The sequence below is a fragment of the Otolemur garnettii genome, unplaced genomic scaffold (assembly GCF_000181295.1).
Source record: "Otolemur garnettii isolate 467f Iridium unplaced genomic scaffold, OtoGar3 scaffold00102, whole genome shotgun sequence".
Lineage (NCBI taxonomy): Eukaryota > Metazoa > Chordata > Mammalia > Primates > Galagidae > Otolemur > Otolemur garnettii.
In genome coordinates, this window is record NW_003852497.1 from 2,296,479 (window position 1) to 2,319,386 (window position 22,908).

At 36.9% G+C, this 22,908-nt stretch overlaps 1 protein-coding gene across 1 annotated transcript in view; it reads right to left on the reverse strand.

Moving 5' to 3' along the window:
• KCNU1 (potassium calcium-activated channel subfamily U member 1) overlaps positions 1–22,908 on the reverse strand; it is a 319,066-nt gene that overhangs the window by 254,298 nt on the left and 41,860 nt on the right. The window contains 6 exon segments of the mRNA XM_023517014.1: positions 461–479; positions 781–896; positions 12,715–12,825; positions 14,572–14,663; positions 15,531–15,701; positions 21,459–21,534. Coding sequence (XP_023372782.1) covers positions 461–479; positions 781–896; positions 12,715–12,825; positions 14,572–14,663; positions 15,531–15,701; positions 21,459–21,534 — 585 coding nt within the window.

Sequence of the window (22,908 nt, forward strand, 5' to 3'; positions counted from 1 at the left end):
TTTTAGAATGGTAGGGAACAGAGGAACTAGGAGTCTCCTTTCCCCCCAAAGCAGCCACTCAATATTTGTGGACTGTGAATTTCAAAGTTATCGAAAATGATTTAAGTAGCTATTATAGTACCAAAGGTCAGGAAAGAGAAAGACTGTGCCAGGTCTATCATTTTTGCTTCAACTTTTTACGTTAACTCTATAGATGAACATTTTAAATCAAAAACATTTTGACATACTGAATCTTCAAGACATTGAACATGGCAGGAAGCTGCCTTTGATCTTAAACCAAACCTGCCTAGAGGGTTGAATGCTGCTCATCATTGTCAGTCACAACTTTGATAGAACGTCTGCTATTTTCGTTTATGGTTCTCCTATTATAAGGCATCTTAGTATATTCAAGAGGAGTAATTTGGTAAAGCTGATAGATGCTTAGAAAACTGTCATCTGGCAAGAATTCTATTTGGCAGGTAAAATCAAACACAATTTCACTATGCATAACTTTTTCAGGCCTCTTAGACTGACAAAATAAAACTGATCTAAATAAATAGAGAATTCATCGAAATCAATTCTTTAAATATAAATGTAGGTAAACAGTGAGGTTTAAATATTTTTTAAGGAAGAACTAGAACTCAATTATTATACTTTTATTTTGATCAGTTTTAAAGTTGAGGAAGTCATATCCCCAACCCCTGTGAAAGGGTCTGAAATAGTATGTTTTGAAAGAGCCGTGCACTCTAACATCTTAATGTTTGCAGTAGTTTGGGAAACTAACAGGTGAAAAAATAAAACTAGTTCTTACCGCAACTCGCTTGAGATCCTCCCACTTCCTCGCAGATCCAAAAACAAACGTTGTATAGGCCAAGTAGCATTTAAATATGGTTTCCAATTCCAAAGAAGGAGGAGACCTGGACAAAACAATTTAGTGGCCCAAAACAGAAAAAGATGATCCACTCTGGGTTTAGAGATTGTTATACTTATTTAGTACCTTTAATAGAACCACTCAGAATGATATGAAAAAATACAAATCAAGATAATAACACTTAAATATATTTTTCTAAGGATGAAGAAGTTTACTACATAATAAAAGCAATTAAATTACTAAACAAGACACAGAATTTTAAAACAACTAAAAGTTTGTTAAAATACCTTCTAAATATAATAGAACTTCTGTAGGTTGACCACCCAAGGAACTGTAACAAACTGGTCGACATACAGAGGTAGTTAAGGAACTAGTTCTACTGTATTGATGCCTACATGTGGTTCATGTTTGAGCTATGAAAATTAGGTCAACTTAAGGAGGTGATCAATGTTGGAAAGTGGTCAGCTCTGAAGGCCCTACTGGCCCTACTGCCACTACATTAAAAGATTTTAACACATTTCTTTCAGCTGATAGATCAAGCAGAAAAAATATGGATTTTGAACACACAAGTTTGATACTTATAAATTCTGAAAACAACATTTAAAGAATCCAGTTTGTTTAAGAGCACAAAAAAATTTATCAAAATGACAATCTACTTGACCAGTAAGGTAAGAAATCCTCAACACACTGTAAAAAAATAACTATTGTACATATTATGCTCATTAATCATAATACTATTAACTTAGAAATTAATAACCAAAAAGAAAATTTAAAAAAGCTTTCATATTTAGAAATTAAAAAAAAATAGGCTGCTAAAAGTCTCCTGGGCAAAGAAGAAATTACAACAATTCTTCACAATTATACAAACAAAAGTAAACATCTCTCACACACACACACAAGCAAACATGCGAACAAAATTTAGAAAGCCACTAGTTCTAAATGATTTTACAGGTAACTTCTGTCACACTTTTAAGCAACAAATAATTTAAATTTTATACAAAGTCTTTCAAAGACATTAAATATAGGGACTAGTCCCCAACTAGCACTACAAAGCCAAAATAACCATAATTCCAAAACTATTAATGGAATTTACATTACAAGTTAAAAGCCAAAAATGTATATACAGTTATCTCAGATGCAGAAACAAATTGGGAAAAATATCTCTTAATACTTAAGAAATACAACTTATAATGTATGAAAAAGAAATCCTTTTGGGGAAAATACTGAAGTGGCTTTTTTGAATGAAAGAAAAGATGTTATCACTGCTTTGTTTTCAACGTTATATTTGATGTTTTAGCAAATACACTAAGAGAGTAAAGATACATTGTACCCATAAGGATTAAACAGAAGGAAATGGACTATATTTATATGAAATATAATTTTCTTTCTTTTTTTTTTTTTGAGACGGAGCCTCAAGCTATCCCCCTGGGTAGAGTGCCATGGCATCACGCTCACAGCAACCTCCAACTCCTGGGCTCAAGCGAGTCTCCTGCCTCAGCCTCCCAAGTAGCTGGGACTACAAGCGCCCGCCACAACACCCGGCTATTTTTTGGTTGCAGCCATCATTGTTGTCTGGAGGGCCCAGGCTGGAGATTCGAACCTGCCACCTTGGGTGTACGTGGCTGGCGCCTTAGCCGCTTGAGCCACAGGCGCCGAGCCATGAAATATAATTTTCACAGAAACTTCTAATGCTACTACAGAAAAAATAAATACAAGAATTTATATGGATAGATACAATATTAACATAAGAAACCAACTGGGTTTTTTCCTAAACTATTAGTAACCAACTAGGAAACATAGGAAGCCATTTTTCTCAGTGACATCAGAAAACACCAAGTACCTAAATATATATATATATTAAAAATAAAAGTTGGTAAGTTGTCTACCTGGGAAATTGTATCAGATTATTAAAAGGCACTAATTGGAACTAAAGAATTCTAGCTTAGTTAAAATTAGGAGGATTGTGTAGCATAAAGAAGTTGATTCTGAATCTAAAATTTCTACTAGATTCCCATTAAATTTCTGCAGAATTTTCCATGATGCATAATGTATATGATAAAATAATTCTAAAATTTGTATGAAAAATAAAGGCCAAGAAAAGCTTGACAATTATTTAAAAAAAAAGAAAAAAAGCTAAAAAAATTGTTCTATAATACATCAAAACTAATTATAAAACTTTAGTGACTGAAAGAGTATGGTGCTAATGCAGTGATAGATAAATTGGTAAGTAGAAGGTGTGGAATAGACCTGTTTATAGTGGCAACAACCACATCAGATCAGTGAAGAGGAAAAAAGTTTTATTCAATAACTAACACTAAAATGGTTCTCTCTATGGAAGGAGGGAACACTTTATGTGCATATTTTTTGCATATATTTACACATGTAAAAAACAAATTCCAAATGAATTAGCGACAAATGACAAAGATAAAATTTTAAATTCTTTAAGGAAATTGTGGTTAAATTTATTTTAACTATTGGGGTAGGAGAATATTTCCTAAACCAAACACAAAGAAATTCATTAAATATAATAGAAAAGATAAGATTGAAATATAATTGAAAATTTGACTATAATGATACTGAAAACTTTTGAATAACAAAAACATGTAGTAGTCAATGAAGAGAGAAATTAAAAACTGGAATAAGATATTGACGATTCATGCCATTGATGAAGAACTGGTGAAAAGAATATATTACATATTTCTAGCAATGCAAAACTCACAAAAAAGCTAAGCATAGAAAGAGGCAAAACACTTGAATGAGCATTTCACGGAGAAAGAAAAGACATGATTGATCAGCAGGGAGAGGCGCCATGTCTTTGGAGATATAGGGTACACACCACAATGGCAGTGCACTCCCATTCTACACTGGTTCTGTTCAAAGATTAAAAAGTATAACCAGATCAATTGTTATGAAGAATGCAGATATATAGATACATGGAGTCTTGCTCATTGCTGATGGGCTTGCAAAATGGTACAACCACTTGGAAAAATGCTTCACATTATCTCCTACACATGAAGTTTCACACCCTTCACACTGTTAAACACACATACCCATTGCATGTGTCCACCAAGAGCCATGTGCAAGCATGTTAATAAAACTATTTCCAATAGCAAAATATAGAAACAGTCCACATCACATTGACAGAAGAGTGGATAAATAGCCATGGATGTTCACTCAATGAAATGTTATATGACCAAAAAACACAATTAAATGAAGCAATGCTTAAAAATGTTAAAGCATCTTAATGTTATAATATGAAGCAGAGAAAATATAAGATCTCAAAGATCACATTGACATGACAGTCCTTCTCTAAAGCTAAATATCTAGAATAATATGTACACTTTAGGGGGTGTAGACAGGTCTAATAAAATTGTAGAAGAGAGTAAGAATGGTAATGATATACAAAACATTCAGAGGAGGATAGAATGTGGAAAGGATCACACAGGTAGAAAAATTTTAGTGTCCTAAAATTTACCTTGCCCGTCAGTCTATGCATCAGTGCTTACAACATTATTAAAAAATAACTAATGTCATAAATAACCAAAATATGCTTATATATAAACCACTTATGAATGCCTTTATGAATAAGAATTATGATAAATCCAATTTTAATTTTCCACCATCCAGAGAAGAAAACTAAAACTTGGATCACGTCACCTCTTTGCTCAATATCCTCCAAGAATTTAGAACTCAGAGAAAATACTTAAAATCAAATCCTTACAATGACCTATAAAACACTTTTGTTGTCTGGCCCACCATCAGTTGTAGTATTTTGAAATACTCTGAAATCATTAGTCCTTCTGAGTGAAACTTTCCCTTTTTTCTTAAAACATTTGTATTCATTATGTGACACGTGATCATCACCACATGTGGACAAGTAACAGATCTGCATATATAAAATACTAACAGAGCTAAAAGCCTTCTGCTCTCAAGAATAATAAATTAGGTATCTTATGATGCCAACTTCCTACTGAGGATATATGAAAAATATGAATGAAATATAAAAAACAGCTTTTAAGAAATCCTCAAAGATGTAACCAAGGAAGAATTACCAAGCCAGAATCTAAGGAAAATTAAAAGAAAAACCCATCAGAGGTTAGGCCCAGTTCATTTTCTCTAAAGGCATTTAGTACTTCAAAGCAGCAGTTACCAAACCAAGCTAGCATTTTTGTGGTCTTTCAATAGCAAGGGGGATTTTAAAAGTCCAGTTCCCCTGATGCATAAAAGGAGGTGTTTGATAAACCCCTTCAAACTATAAACTGGCGTGATAAAGGTACACCAGCAAAGGTGAAGGGTAAAAATTAAATAGATTGGTTTTTAAATGGACTGTCATCCTGAGTTGGCCTCCTGGGTAACACAGAATGTCAAGCCCTGAACTTGGATTAAGTAGCCCTTCAGGCAGAAGGGGCCCACATACTTCACAGAAGTAAAGGAATGTGCTCTATGGAAGAAGATAATATCTTTCTAGGGTAAATATTTTTGTACAATTAATTTAGCCTTTCAAGAATAAGCACATAATCTAAAACAATAAGGCCCATAATAAAACAAGATAGTGCATGTCATATCCAGAAGGAGGACCTACAGTAAAACCACAGACATGAGATACAAGTTTATTGGACAAAGACAATATAATTATGGGTATTTAGTTGAAATAGATAGAAACATAGAAATGCAAAAAATTATAAAAATAGAGCAGATTTGATAAAGAAACAATTACCAATTCTACAACTAAATAATATAATAACTGGAGTTAAAAGTTTAATGTATGGGTTTACAAATAGATTAAACACAGAGAGAGCTAAAATCCAGGAGGCTAGGTCAAAATGCACACAGAGATACAAAAAAGGGGGAAAGTAAATCTGAGAGAAAGGGTAAGAAATATAGTTGAAACTGTAGGAAAAATTAAAGAACTAACTCATGTATACCGTAATCGGAGTTACAGGTGACACAATGTTTAAAGAAATAATTAACAATCTTCCAGAAATGGTCAAAGACACCTATCCAGAGACTTAAGAAAATATATAAATCTTAACCATGATGAATTAACAGAAATTCAAATCCATATACATAATAGTAAGGGTGTGTTTTGATATTAAGTAAAATATATCTTTTAAGATAGCTGTTTTAAGAAGATAATTCAACAGAATTAATAGCAGCAATAAAAGTGGTTCCTAAGTAAACAAATGCCAGTCTATCACTGAATGGATTCAGATCTACACTTAAGGAAGATTTAGAAACTTTATTTTTTGGTAAGAAGAAAATAGCTGCAATGGGAATAAAGATCAGATATACAAAATGAAATAAGTGGAAAAGTTTGAATATAAGATAAATTTAATAAAAACTGGCATAGAATTTTGAGTTGGTAGATTTTTGAAAGTTAAATAGAATCATGTATGTAACTCACAAGGGTTCATATCATATTATCTTGAATAAATAAGGCAAATATGAATGATTTAGGATAAAATGGCAAGATAATTTAATTATTTCATATAAGGGACTCCAAATGGCTTATGAGTAAGAAAGGATGCTTGATCTCACTGGCAAGCAGGAAAATGAGAATTAAAAATAGCAAGATACTACTCTCTCATGAAATCCTACCCACAGAAATGGCTAAAATTAAAAAGACTGACATTTTTAAGTGTCAGGAGGTAGAGTTACATTTCCAAGTGTTAGCAGTGATCCAAGGCAGAGGAGTTCCTGATAGCTGGTGAAGTGCTTGCACATGGGTCAAACCATTCTGGAGAACTGACATTTCTCTCACTGGAAGATATTTAAACATTATCACCCAGGAATTTTATTCCTGGATACCAGGATAGACGTGTAAGAAATTTTCACTGTGCCATTCTTCATAATAGCCAAAATATGGGGGGAGATGCCATCAAGAGTAGAATGAATTAAGAAAAATTGTAGTATATTCATGTAATGTTATACTGCAATTCAATACATAGCAATTAATATGCAGCAATTAAAAGACAAATATGGTATTAAGGCTAATAAATTTATATCCCATTATTTAGGTTTAAAAGAGAAAAATACTAAATAATATTCTATTTAAACCAAAGTGACAAAACAATTACAAATTGTAAGATATAAATTCACAATTGTAGTGACCTCTAGGGACTAAGCATAAGGTTGCAGTTGGTGGGGATTATGTTGGCATGCTGTCCATGGGACTTAGTAGGCCTCTCCATCTGAGTGGAATATATTCCAAGACCCCTAACAGATGCCTGAAGCCATGAATAGTAGCAAACCCTGCGTATACAGTACTGTGCTTTTTCCCATACACATGAGGTTGGACCATTAAGCTCACTAACTCACCCTAGAAAAAGGGCCATATACCTCATTGCTGAATATGGTCACCATTGATGTATTTCCCTTTGGAAAAAAGAGCCTAGGCCACCCTTCAAAGAAATTCTGGAACTCTTTTTCTGCAATGGCCTTCAGAGCTGTCATTGTATAGCATACAAAAACAGGCAACAAGAATAACAAACACCACTCAGTAAGAAGCCGCCACATGAACTCAGCTGTGAGATGTGATACACCAAGATTAAGAAACCTTACTGTTTGTACAGTGCTGCCAACATAAACAAGTTCACAAACTTGGTGGCAAGTTCACAAACTTAATTGTCAGACCATCTACAACAACTGTTCTGATGGCCATTCCAGAAAGAGTTCCAAAATTGCTTTGAAGGGTGCACTAGGTACTCCTGTGGGTGCATAGCTTCCCAAGGGGCATACGTGGAAGGTGACCATAGTGATCTTTAGCAATGACGTATGTAGCACTTGTTCTAGGAAGAGTCTATGAACTTAATTGTCAGACCTCATACATATCTATGATAAAGTTTTTAAACTAGGCAAAGTAAGACGTTAACAACAATAACTACTAATAAAATAGAATGATTATAACAATCTTCTGTAACAAAATTTATGTGAATGTGGTCTCTCTCTCTTTCAATATATCATATTTGTACTGTACCTACCAATTTTCCAACTGTGGTTGACCACAGGTAACAGAGAATGTGAAAATGGAACTATAGATAAGAGGAGACTATGGACTACTGTATTTATTGATTTGAGTTATGATTACATGGGCATTCGCTTTAAAATCATTCATTTTAACATATGTTTTAATTCTATGAAATTTTCCTTTTGAATCATGTTTTGGGATTAAAAAATGTTAAAACATAGTGCTTTATTATTTCCTTGCTATTTTACAAATAAATACAGGCTTTAGCATATTTTTTTCTATATCCTAATGACCTGCATACAAATCTTGGAAATTCTGTACTCAGTTTTTGTTTCTATTAGATTATTTACAAATGGAGAAACATTTATGGCCATGCATGATCTATTTATTGACTATATCATATATGATAAATATTATATAATGAGACAATCATGAAGGATTAAAAAAATGAGAAAATATGCACTACTTGAATCTTCAAGGAACAATATTTACTAGCCGTCACAGTATGAACACTGTTACTGTAACTACAAATTCAGCGATACCTTTACTGGAACAGTGGAAGGGAGGGAAGTCGTGTAAACAAGGCTCACCTGTAATATCTGGAGGTTAATAAATGCAATTAAGGGATCAAAAAACTGTTAAAACTTGGATTTCAACTTTGAAGAAAAATTAAATCAGAAAGAGCTGTGGGCAGTTATCTTTGAGCAGTAGGAGTGAGGAAAGGGAAAAGGGGATAAATATTTCATGATAAGTTTTTTGCTTTTGAAGTGCAAATTATGTTTATGTATTACTCTCTCGAGCAGTACTTTCTTCTGGGTGCCAGTTCTGATACGCCCCAGCCTATAACAATTGCCACATGAGGTGTCCTTTCTAATGTCCAATGCCACACATGCCTCTCATTATCCTTATGCTTTGATTTCCACCTTTCAAGTAAGTGTATGTGTACGTGATTTTAATTTATCATCGTCAACATTATTGTACCTTTTTAAATCTGAGAAGTAACTTCTTTGGTCAACTCTGGAAAGTTCAAAATGTTTTTATTTGGTTTTCATGTATTTATTGTTTGTATATTGAAATACAATTTATTTTTGTATGCAGGTAATCATGTCATCTTCAAGAAATTTCATTTTATTGTGAAGAAAGCACATTTACAAAGTGAGTTGCAGTTGGCATAAAATTGTGAAGAAAGTCTCATGCATGTGCCTCTAATGCACAGTGAGAACACAGGTCACTCAAGCAAAGAGGCGTCACATCGTTACGGCTCCTTGCTGCGTGTGTCTCCGGCTAGTTATCTGGCTCTTGTGCAGGGCATGAGAACTACACGTCTACTTTATATTTTATCTGTGTAATTTAGCCAGTTAGTTTTTGCTGTGTGCCATGAAGTTGTTTGAGGTGTTAAGTGAATATTTTATTTTTATGACATTTCATAGTACAATACCTTGAATATTGTTTTGTACAAGTAATAAACAAGAAAACACAAAAAGAAATCTGATGACTTCTCTATTTCTAGAAGTTCTACTTGAAAACCAAAGAATTTCTTCTCTAACTTAAATTTTGTATAATACATTATCATACATACATGATTAAAGTAACTGACAACATTCTTTGGGGTAATTTTCTTAGCCAGCTTCCTAATTTAAGTAGGTACACTTTTTATCTTTCATGTTACTGTGGGTGGCAGTATTACCAAATTTCTGCCGTGATAACATGGGCTGCTCTTCCCCTAGTATCCAATAGCAATTTCCTCATTGTTTTTCTGGCCTTAACCTACCCACCATCTCTATGCAACCCTTCCACCCTTGTCTACCACCAATTCCATACAAAAGGCCATTATTTTGGCTTTTGGAATAACAGCACAGCACTTCCAGGACTACCTTTTACCCATTTCTGTGAAACAAATCACTCTAGAATTTATTGACATAAAACAACAATAAAATATAACTTTCACGGTTTTGTGGGTTGGACAGTCTCATCCAGGTGATTCTTTTACTATATAATGTGGGCAAATTCCCTGGGGAGCTTGACTAGGACCCTAAAGGTCCAAAATGGCTTTACATGACTATTGCTATAGCTATGTGACTTTTATGGCTGAGAACTAGATGGACCATCTCTCTCACAAGGTATTCTACGTGTTTACACAGTAGCTCAGGGCTCCAGGTAAAAGTTGAAATTGCCTATCTTCTTAAAAGCTAGGCCTGAAGTAGCAAAGTGTCACATGATGAGCATGTTATTTATCAAATATACAGTAGGCCAGCCCAGATTCAGAGAACAGCGGCATGAAGGTGCAGTAAAAGGGTGCAGTAAAAGTACAAGGAGAACCAACCAGGGAAGCAGTCTCTACAGAAATTCAGGAGGACAAAAGGCCTTTGTAATGTTAGAGTAGAAATAGCCAGCAGGCAATGAGCTGTGTGAATATAGAGCCCGAGAGAGTGTTTGGTGAAGGATGTAAATGTTGGAGTCATCAGATTATAGGTGTAATTACCAAAATTCTATATGGATATTTGCAACATTTTGTACCAATTAAAAAATTTCATTCACAAGTATATACAATAATCCACATTATTTATAAAAATGCAACAGCAGATAAAAAAATGCCACTTTCCATTAATCTAATGATTTCCTCTTTGTTTGAATTAGATTACAGTAATTAGCTTCTTATAACTAGTTTCAGCACTTTTTTTTTTTTTTACTACTTTCTAACAAAGGATTCAAATAATGAGCTAATTGCTGAAAAGACAGGCATGACCATGATACTGTTGAAATTATTGGTTATCAGACATATAAGAACACAAGTGAATTGTCAGCTACTCAGTGTATGAAGGTTGGCAGGTCCCCAATAGGATACAGTATAAGACCACATTATCATTTCAAATATGGCTGACTTGCTGAATGAATGATGTTTAGATAACTGATTAATCATCTGAGAAAAATAAAGAAGCTAAATCCCTACACCTCACCCAAAATAAACTTCACTGAGTGTAAATATTAAAAATTACACTATGAGAACACAAGAATGGTAGAAAAATATTCACTTAATCCTAGAACAGAGAGGCCTAAGAATGCCAAAAATAGCAAGGAGGCCAAAAATCTCAAGTTGGTGGATTAGCATATACAGAAATTAGATAATGTATTATTACAATAAAAACACACAAAAAATTAAAAGTTAAAAGCAGAAAACACATATAATATATGACACAAAAGGGCAAACATCAAAATATATTGATTGCTTACAAGTCAATAATACAATAGATAATTTTTCTAATGAAAGTGGATAAAAGAAATAAAGAGAAATTTCTAAAAGAAAAGCAAACAGTCAAAAATCAAAGAGTATTTAATATCATTAGGAACCAAAATTGAAAGTTATAAAATAAAACAAGAAGAAACCACTGTTTATACTTAAGTTATATTTAAAAATCTTTTTGATTAAATATGTATTCCCCAGTATTTGGCAGAATATTTGACTTGAACTCTGATAGTGGAAAGGTAAACTGCATAGAACGAAACCACCATTAAGAACAATCCTTCCTGCATCGATTTGAACTTCACATTTCTAATTTTAGAAATTATTGGTTAGAACATCAATTACAAAGTATAGCAACTTGTACACAAAATATGTATAAGTGTAGAGTAACCTAAATGCAAAATAACAAAGTATCATGTAAATAATACTAGTACTTATGCAGAAAAAAAATCTTGCAAGATATATTCTAAAATTTTGCAGAGGTGAACTCTGGTCATGAGATTGATTTTCTTCCTCTTTTAGTTGATTTTAGAAATTTTCTATATATATTGCAAGGGTAACTTTCATCCATTAAAATATTCATGCAAATATAACAACAAAAAATAAATAAATAGGACTTGATTAAATAAAAGCCTTCTGCACAACAAAGTGAATAATCAACAGAGTAAATAGATAACCTATAGAGTGGGAAAAAATATTCTCAAACTATACATCCCATAAACAGCTAATATTCAGAATCTATAAAGAGCTCAAACAAACCAGCAAGCAAAAAAAAAAACAATGCCATAAAAAATGGCAAAAGATATGAACAGAAGTTTTTCGAAGAAAGGTAGACATATGGGCAATAAATATATGAAGACACGCTCAATGTCAGTAATGATCAGGGAAATGAGAATTAAACTACAATGAGATATCACCTCACCTCTGTCAGACGGCCATTATTAAAACGTCAAAAAATAATAGATATTGGTGAGGATGCAGAAAGAAAGGAATGCTTATACATTGTTGGTAAGATGGCAAATTAGTGCAACCTCTGTAGAAAATAGTACGGAAATTCTTCAGAAATATAGATTTAGACATACTGTTCAATCCATTAATTCCACTACTGGGTATCCACCCAAAGAAAAAGAAGTCACTTTATTAAAAAGACACCTACACTAAAATGTTTATTGCAGCACAATTCATAATTGCAAAGATGTGGAATCAACTTAAGTGCCCATCAGCTCATGAGGGGATTAAGGAAACGTGGTATATGTTTACCAGAGAGTATTACTCAGTCATATAAAGAAATAAAATAATGCCTTTTGCAGCAACTTGGAGGAAATTGGGGACTATTGTCCTAAGTGAAGTATCTCCGGATTGGAAATCACCACATATATTCTCCAATAAAGTAGGAACTACATGAGTGCCAAGAGATGTGAAGGTCATTGGAAATCAAGTAGAAGGGAGGGCGGGAGGAGGGAAGGGTTAAAAACCCATCTAGCAGATTCAATAAATACAATTCAGATAATGGGCACACTGAATGCCCCAACCTAAGCATTATAAAAGATACGCATGTGACTAAACATTTGTCCCCCCCTAAATATTTTGAAATAAAAATAGCACGCATATCTAAAGTGTTAATCTGGTACCCATGAGCCAAACAGGTATACTTACTCTCCCAGGAAAACAATCTCGGTGTTGATCTCCCCGGACTTATGGCGGAGGAAATTCCTCAGGAAAGCAGTGACACTTTCCACGGTGATGTTTCCACAGACCACAATGAACCTAGGCAAGAACACGGGAGGTGGAGCATCTGAGGAAGCAGAGCGTCATCCCATCAGGGTTTGGCGATGAACAACTAGCTGAAGCTTGCTGTTAAACAATCTGGGATTTGAACCTCTCAGACTTCAAACATAGAAACACTGAAGACTGCATCCCCAATGCAAAAAGCAGCATCCTGTTTCTAGTCTTCTATCTCCTTTCAAGTCATGGATGATTTCAAAAATTTGAATTACATATAGCTTTTCAGCAATGCAACAGTAACTATTGCTAGAGTTTTCATATTTATTTATAACTTATAATAGACTTTTCACATGAGTTTTTCACTTGATCCTTGATTGCCCTGTATATTCTTTTTTCCTTGAGGATCCAGAGCTATATATTATGGTGGAGGTAGCACCACATCCCAGGTGCTGTCAGTTTATCTTCCAAATCTAAAATTATACGGTAGTTGCCAAAAGTGAGCCCAAGGAAGAGACATCTAGGACAGGTGCCAAAGTCTAGGTACATAGTTTCTGGGGTGAAAAATTTTCTTAGGATTAGTGTATTTAAAGAAGATAAATTTTCCCTATTAGTCACCTAAGGAAACTGAAAACATAATTTTATCCTAAGTTAACCTTCAATTTTCCAGGCCCTACTGCCAGATTCACTGTGTGCCTTTCCTGAGATGAGTGAGACTCGGCTTATCTAGTTTCCTGTCACTGCTACTCATTATTTTTCATTCACTCCATTATATTTTTTTCTTTCCTCTTCATACTCCTAGGTGAAGAAGGGTTTTCCTCCCACTGAGCTCAGAGGTGATTACAAGAGAGTATGTCTACTTTGAGCCTCCTTCATCTGTAGCAGATGAGACAGAATTTTAAAAGAACTGCATCAAGTTAAAGATCTCCAATCCATTCTTTTCTTCTTCGACATGAAAGAGCATAATGAAAGCTGAAGGAGTATGAACCCATGGAGAAATAGGGAATGAATGTCTCTGGCATGGACAAAGTCAGTGATGTAGGAAGCATTGCAGTGGAAGGAGTAGAAATTGCTTCTCACTCTATCAAACACAGGGCCATGAATGAGCCTTAGATGGTCTAGGGCAGGCATCCTCAAACTATGGCCCATGGGCCACATGCAGCCCGCCTAGGACAATTATCTGGCTACCACATCTCCAGGTGTTTTTGCCACTACTGCCTGTCCTGCTTAGCAGCCAATTCATCCTGGGGCCTGCAGTCCGGTTCTCCAACAATTTGAGGGACAGTGAACTGGTCCCCTAAGTTTGAGGACCCCTGGTCTAGGGGAGGGGAATTTTGCTGAAGACAACTGAATGGAATTAACTATTTTAAATTTGAATCGTGGCTTTAATTTGCTCTATTACGTAAAGTGAGGCATAAGTTAATCATGACATGAACATGAGTAAAACAATTAGTAATGGATGTAAGAGAACAGTTAATGATAGAAATGTAGAAATAGAGAAATAGTGTCATAATTGATAATGTTTAGTGACAGTGAATTACATTATCTGTCATTTTAGTTGATTTTCTGCTCTTACGAATGTCTATATAATTTATAGTTTGTGTGAAGTAGCAAATAACATGTTATGGCATTTATTTTAGCAAGGCCTTCTTCAGTGAATGAAGAGCATTGCAGGTATTTGTATTTTCACCATTGACTACATAGCGAGGTCAGACAATAAGTGTCTAGAAGGAGCTATGTGACTAGTAGAATTTCTCACCCTGAAGAAATTACCCTTGAAGAGCTACTTACTTCTTCCCTTTGACCACTTCATAGCAAGTGGTGTTTTTCCTCTTGTTTGCAAAAAGTTCCACCATTTCAGGGACGTAATTTGCAAATAGTATCTAAAATGATCAACAAAGAAAATCTTAGGGGTTATGATTTTGGTGGATACTCCAACATTCTGAGATTAGAAAGGAGAAAGAAGGTACGTAACACTTTCTCTTACTCTCGGAGGGGCAGGAGGGTTTATCATATTTTAATAGAGACCCCATTTTTCTCCCTTTGGATTTGGTTAAAATTTGGTAAAATGCTTTTCTGTGTTCAAAATGATGAAAGCAAAGATGAGCAGCAAGGTGACCAGTTTCATCCCCTCCTCCCTTCTGAATTCCCCCGACTCTGGCTTTACACTAGTCGGGGCTTGGAAACATTAAACACATGAGACAGCAGGGAGTTAATGGCTAAGGTGAGGGGTACGGCCTGTGCACAGGAGACCATCAGACAGGTGAAGTGAAGAATCCTGCTGTGGTTTCTAAGAAATTGAAATGAAATAAAACGAGGTTTCCTTCGCCCTCACTACCAAGCACAGATGTTGTGTCCTCAAAAGTTTAATACTGGTTTGCTGAGTATTTACTCATTGGGCTGAAAGGAATAGAACTCTATAGATCAAATCTCAAATGCCCTTCCTTTTTAGAAAAAAAAGGCTGAGTCTAACAGGGAAAAGATGAAGGAAGATAGAGCTGTTCAAATCAGCACAGAGTACAGGAAGGCAAGTCAGCCCCACTGCACTGATCATCTTTCATGCCTGGTAAATGAGGAATTGCTCCAGAGAATACAGTTTGGACAACAGGGGATCTGTGCATCTTTTCATTTTCGTTTGACACCAGCTCTAAATAATGCAACACTCATTCTCCAGCCTATATTGCTTTATATATTACTACCCACCACATGCTTTTTTGCTATATTCAAAAGGTATGAAAAATATTCTTCACCAAACTCCCTAGGGTGAAAACCATGATGAAGGTTCGGCCTAAGGTTGTCTTGGCTACCACATCTCCAAAGCCAACAGTTGATGTTGTTGCCATGACCAGGTAGAAGCAGTCAAAATAGGATATATTCTGTGAATTTGTGCCTTTGAGCCAGGGATCGCCAGTATTTTCCACCTGTTCAAAGAGAGAAGAATCAGGACAGGTCTTTGAATGGAATCCAAGAGAGGGTTTTAAAGAATTAGGCAAACCATTACATTCATTTCACTTAATCCAAATAAAATATGAAATGGTTCTCAGGTTGCTGTGAAGGGTTGGAGAACACGGGGTAGAATCTTTATTTCCTTAGTTATGAACACTGCTGACATATGAGGGGGCGCTGGCTTGAGCCCAGCACAGGGAATGCTCCACAGGGGACAGGAGTCCACTGTGACCTCTTCTCATGTGGCCAGATCATTCCATCTTGGAGCCAGGGAACTCCAGAGGCTTTTGGACTGATCAGTTACTATGTATTCTCATTTTAAAATTAGATCAGAATTATTATTAAGCACTTCATCCCAGTGAACTTAATCACACGAATGTTAGTGTCAAAGAAAAAATAAACAGATTTTGCAAGACATTTCCCCCTTTCACACAAAACCTCAAGGATTTAAAGAAAATGCCAAAAAAGTACTTTCTTCTGATTCTTTCCAATAATTCAGAGGGAGCTAAATTTATTAGAATATCTGTTTATATTAAATAAATGAAGTAGGCATTTATTTTTATATTATAGAGAAATTTGTGTAATGTATAATATATATAATGTATGCCATATATTATATACTATAAAATATACATGTATACTTAAATGTATACATAATTTGCGATGAGATGTTTATATATATTTTTCCCTTTGCTTTCCCATTTTTAGACCTTTTTATCCTTGGCATATGCTTTTCTAGACATTTTGGCTTTCTATTTAGCACAAAACATGGTAAAATGTTACAGACACGCCTCTAACTGAGAAAAGTAGGGTTTTTGTTTTGTGGTCAGGAACTGGAGTAGAAATTAGAAAACATGCAGTTTGCTCAGGTATTAAATCACTTTTTAAAAGTGCCAAGTTCTGGTGGCACCTGTAGCTCAGTGGGTAGGGCGCTGGCCATATACATCGAGGCTGGGGGGTTCTAACCTGGCCTGGGCCAACTAAAAGAACAATGACAACTACAACAATAACAACAAAAATAGCCGGGCATTGTGGCGGGCGCCTGTAGATCTAGCTACTTGGGAGGCTGAGGCAAGAGGATTGCTTGAGCCCAAGAGTTTGAGGTTGCTGTGAGCTGTGATATCATGGAACTCTACTGAGGGTGACAGCTTGAGACTCTGTCTCAAAAAATAAAAATAAAAAAGTGGGGTGGCACCTGTGGCTCAAAGGAGTAGGGCGCCAGCCCCATAAGCCAGAGGTGGCGGGTTCAAACCCAGCCCCAGCCAAAAACTGCAAAAAATAAAATGAAAAAGTGCCAAGTTCTGGCTCACCCTCCAGTTTAATGAGTAGGTTGTGAGCATGGAGATCTGCCGGCTCTTACTCCAGAGCCCACAGAGGGAGGTAGAGGTACCATATCTACACCTAACCTCCACGGTGCACAGTGAAGAGGGTTGCAAACTCTGCCAATCTGCTTCCATGACTTCTGGAGTCTTCACTCTTAAATCATAGCTGCGTTCATTAATGCCTTTATGGGATACAATGTGCTGGTTTTATATACAATTTGAAATACTTACAACAAACTGGTTAACACAGCCTTCACCACACTTTCTTAATTATTGTGCTAAAACATTCATACTCTACACTTAGTAGATTTGACCTATCTTAAGAAAACCACGCTTTAGTTAATCTCTCCTATATATACATATTGGGAAAGTGTTCTTTCCTTTTCTTTCTTTCTTTTTTTTTTGTTTTGTTTTGTTTTTGTTTTAGAGGCAGAGTCTCACTTTATCGCCCTTGGTAAAGTGCTATAGCGTCACAGCTCACAGCATCCTCCAACACCTGGGCTTAAGCAATTCTCTTACCTCAGCCTCCCAAGTAGCTGAGACTACAGGTGCCTACCACAACACCCAGATATTTTTTTTTTGTTGCAGTTTGGCCGGGGTTGGGTTCGAACTCGCCACCCTCAGTATATGGGGCCAGTGCCCTACCCACTGAGCCAGAGGCGCCAGCCAGGGACAGTTTTCTTTTAACTTAAAACTACAAGGTGTCTTTTGTAATGTTTTCACTCAGGGATTCAATATTAATCTTCATTATTTACTTATTTGTTATAAACCACATTTATTCCAACCTTCACAACAATTTAAACAACTCTTTCAAGTTTAGTTTGCTATCTTTGGGGACTATTAATTTGGTGTTTCGAATCTCTCCCAGCTTCCCCAGCACCTGGCCAGTTGCTGGGAGAGGGGACAGCCAGGCTTCTGCTCTTCCTCCGAACCCAGTTACATCAGCTTGCCAGTCCAGTACAGAAAACCAGGCAAGGTGAGAGCTAAGATCACGGACTAACATTAAGATACAGAATCATCATCTATTTTAACTCCATGTTCAAAACTGAATTTTTACATTTCTGAATGTTACATTTCAACTTTAGATGAAATATGCCATGAAGTAGAAAGACAGAAGGACCCTATCCCTTTCCTCTCACCTGCCCATCTACATCTGTCTCAGCGATATTGTTTCTACAGCTCAGACACATCCTAGTCCGTAACCACAATTACCTTGGTTATGTCTTAGCTCTACTTTAAACCCATTTGTTAACCACCATCACTACTCTTTAACATGGCTTCCCCATTCTTCAGTTCTTAGTTTCGTTTAATCTCCTTTACGCCTGGAATTTATCAAGATACTTTTTTTTTTTTTAGCCGATATACTTTATGACCTTCAAAGGATACATTTTTAATAGGGGTTCATGGGTACAATTTTCCCTTGAATGGTTAAAATGACAAGGCAGGTTACACTTTCTTTCATACAAACTTGGTAAACACTGTTCCATTATCTTCTAATGTTGATTGATGTTGTGAAGAAATCTGACAGTAATTTCATTTTCCAGTCCCCCCCCCCCATAAAGACCTTGCTCTGTTGTCTTAGCTCTCTCCTTATCACTGAAGGTCAGCATGTACTCCAAACTATAGTTGGAATTAGTAATTTATAATCATTATTCCTGGGATATAGTCTACCCTTTAATCTACAGATTTAAGACTTTATTTTAAAACACTTTCTTGGCACCATTTATTGTGTTCTTATATGTTGCAGAACGCTGAGTGTGTATAATATATTGAATCAACATTGCCCGTCTTTCACATTTCTCCTCTCTAATCATTTGAGTATCTCAGCTCTTTCTCATGTCAGGATTTATGCTTCAGTCTTGTCCACCATGTTTCTGAACTTGTTTTTTCACATTTATTACATTTTGCTTCCCTCTGAAGTGGCTCTCCCTTTGTTTTTTCCTGTCTTCTTTTCCCCTGACGTTTTTCAACTCCCTTTTCAATTCCTGCTATTGTTTAATAATTGCTTAGTTAAAACCTTATACATCTTACACAAAGAACCGTTTTCAGCTCTTTTAAAGCCTTACTTATTATTTATTTATTTCTATACAAAGACTGTTTTGGCCACTGTCACCCTAATGTCTCTTGGTTCTCTGCCACACATTTTTTCATCCTTCATGTTCTTGCAAATGTGTGTCACTACAATCAATGTATCTGTGTTCTTTACTATTTTTGAAAGAATTTAAGCATAAGCATCATACTGATACCTTTCTGGTTAACCCCCATCTTTGGGTGGTGTCAGCTTTTAACTGAGGGTAGCGTGAGAATGAGATGGTCAGTTAAAGACATCAAGGCTTTTTTACTTTGCGTAGTCATTTCAAATATCCTTTAAACACAGTCTGCACAGCTCTTTGATCTGGGATATAGTACTTCCAGGTTTTTAATACTCTAAAAATTGGTGTGGCTCAAAGTGGAACCCTGTAATTTGCAAGCCATCCTTCTTTCTCCACATGTGTCCTTGTTGGAGGTCTCACCGGGGAGACCAACGTCCAGCAGGGGCACATGCACACATGCTTGGAGGGGCAAGTAAAGACTTGCACTATTCACACAGAGCTGGGAGAGACTGTGTCCAACCCAGGAGCCCCTGCAAGTACCTGCTGCACAAAAGGGACAGCTGCTCTCCACACGCAACTACTGGCTGCATAGGGAGAGAGGGGTTGCCAGAACCTTGCATTTTCCCAGAGAATCCAAAAATCTGGGTTTTTATGTAAGCTCTCCGTAAAAGTTAGTGACTAACAACAACAAAAAAACCCCAGAAAATAAAAACACAATTGGACCCAATGAAATATGCCTGCAGGCCACATTTAGCCTGAGAGTTTGTCATTGGAACTGCCATTAAAGGCAAGAAAGCCCTGAAGTGTCCTCCGGGAGCACTCTGTGATTCCTCCATAGCACTCTGTGACGACCAGCAGGTCTCTAGGGACAGAGGGCTGCTTCTCACCCTGTAAGCCCCTAGGTCTGATTCCCTGAACCCAGGAATCTGACTTTACTGCTATGATACTACTTCCCAGGAAAATCTCTCTCTTACTTGAGAGCTGAGTAGGGATGTGGCTGGTTTCAGATTTCCTAAAGGTTTGTATCATAGTTTGTATTTGGTTTTTGACATTTTTCTTGTTGCCAATATTTTTAATGTACTATAATCCCTTAACCAATCATCCAAACACTTTCAGACAGTATAGTTGTCTCCAGTCTAGATTTTGTTTTATTTGTTTTTCTCTTTTTTTCTTACTATGGGACACAGCTAGCACCTCAGTGAAGGCAAGCTGAGGCCCCAGCTGGCCAGCACCAGCATAACAAGCATCACCTGCTGGAAGTACATTAAAATCAATAGAAAGTATTGACATTTTTTTCAATGAATTGTACATGGTGAGTTTTTAATATTTTTTTCATTTATTTGTTTAAATTGGTTGTGAGAGATGGTCTCAATTGAAAGAGATTTCTACATTTTCCGTTTTGCTTTGCTTTTCTCAAAGGACTTTTACCATCTCACTTCAATCTCTGCTTCTTTGATGACTGTTCTTTGACAGTCATCAAGCAGTGAAGTCCAAAGGTTTTTTCATACGGCTTGAACCAATTTACTCATTGTTTATTATGAGGATAAGTGCCAGCTTTTCCTACAATAAAGGAGGTAGTAAGGTACACGGGCTGATTTCAAGAGAATCAAAGCCCTGGAACTTCCTTTTGCAAAGGCAACTCCTCCCTTACAGCACTCCACCATTTATAAGTCTGAAATTCACTAACTGGCTTCATTTTTTTAGCTAGCTTCTTTCCTTCTGTCCTTCTTTACTTCCTTTTTTTTTTTTTTTTCAGACAGTGCCATTCTCTTGCCTAGCCTAGAGTGCCATGGTGTCATCACAGCTCATGGCAACCTCAAGTGATCCTTCTGCCTCAGCCTCCAGAGTAGCTGGGACTATGGGCACCTGCCAGCACGCCCACCTTCTAGTTTTAATAGAGATGGAGTCTTGATATGCTCAGGCTAGTCTTGAACTCCTGAGCTTCAGCCATCCACCCACTTCAGCCTCCCAGGGTGCTAGGATTACAGGTGGAAACCACCACATCCAGCCACTTCCCTTCTTTTTTTTTTTCCTTGCTAAAATATCAGGACCCCCCAAAAGAAAGATACGGCAATACATTTCACCTGTTGTTTATTATATTTTGGGAACTTCTTAGGTTATAAATCTTTATCTAAGGGCAGGTTTTGAGAATTGGAAAGTGGGAACATTGATAACTTCAATTCAGGGAACACATATTTGGGTGCAGAAACCCTAAAAGGGGAACTAACGAGGTGAAGCTGTCACTGGGTTACAGTAATAGAGACGGGGCACTGCAGGCTCCCTGTCCTTTTTCCAGGGACTGGGATGAGACACTCACCAAATGAATGAATCCTGCCGCAGTGAACCAGACGCTGAAAATCATCGATAGCAGTTTGGAAAACTTCACTGAATTACTAGAGGGAGAAAGACAAAGGGCTGTTGGGTCTTGCTGGCAGGTTCCAGAACAACACAATCACCTCATTCTCTAAGACTGGGGTCCCCAACCCCTGCGCCAGGGACTGGTGGTGCTGGTCGCGGCATGTTAGGAGCTGAGCCCGCAGCGGGCGGAGCCCAGTGGACCTTGAGCAGAGCCGGCCAAGTTTGCACCACCCCCACCGCTCACGTCAGCGCCGGAGCTCCGCCTCCTGCCAAGTCAGCGGCAGCTTCAGAACCTCCAGGAGCCGGAACCCTCCTCTAAGACTGTTCTTTCCAGGGATCTAGGATGGGTGCTCCTTGTGACAACCTAAATGCCTCATGATCTGTGGTGGAGCTGTAATGTTTAAGATAAGGACTAGAAACAAAAACCTCCCAAAGAATGAATGAAGATAAATACATTCAGAAAAGAAATCAGACAGTTGCTGCAACAAAATACTAAGTAACAAAACAGTATTAATGCAAAGAAAGCAACATTCACATTGTCAAATAAGAGCATGACCATTATAGAACGCTTTGACTCTGAGGTTCAGTACAGAGTCATCAACCAACTTCCCACTATTCTTCCTTCCAAAGTCTCAAAAAATAGACAACCAACATTTACAAATAAAAACAAAAGATAGAGCTTTGAGCCTTTTTGATTCTTTGAAGGCAAAGGGTGGAGACCTGCTGGTCACATGTACATGCAGAAATGAAAGAATAATGGGAAGAAAAAAAAGCTGTAATGAGCTTGAATCATCCTGAAATTAACACCCACTTCTGGTCCATGATGAAATTGTCTTTCATGAAACTTGTCCCTAGTGCCGAAAAGGTTGGGGACCGCTACTCACAATGTGATTGATGAACCAGAAGAAGGGAGGTGTTCCCCAGGAACGTGTCGGAGCGCAGAACCCCGGCCCCACGCTGCTCTACCCATCCGCGTTGTTACAAGACCCTCTGCTGGATTCACAGACACATGACAGCTTAAGACGCACAGCTGTAAACTCACTGGTCACATAAGTGTGTTTTAAAAAGTTTGAATTTGGCTGTGATATCCACTGACCTGATAATATCTCTTTTAAAAGTATACTTTATGAGCAGCGTCCGTAGCTCAGTTGGCAGGGTGCCGGCCACATACACCAAGGGTGGCAGGTTCGAACCCGGGCCTGCTAAATAACAATAACTACAACCAAAAAATAACTGGGTGTTGCAGCAGGCACCTGTAGTCCCAGCTACTGGGAGGCTGAGGCAAGAGAATCGCTTAAGCCCAAGAGTGGGAGGTTTCTGGAGAGCTGTGATGCCATGGTACTCTACCCAGTGCAACAGCTTGAAACTCTGTCTCAAATATATATATATGAAATACACACACACACACA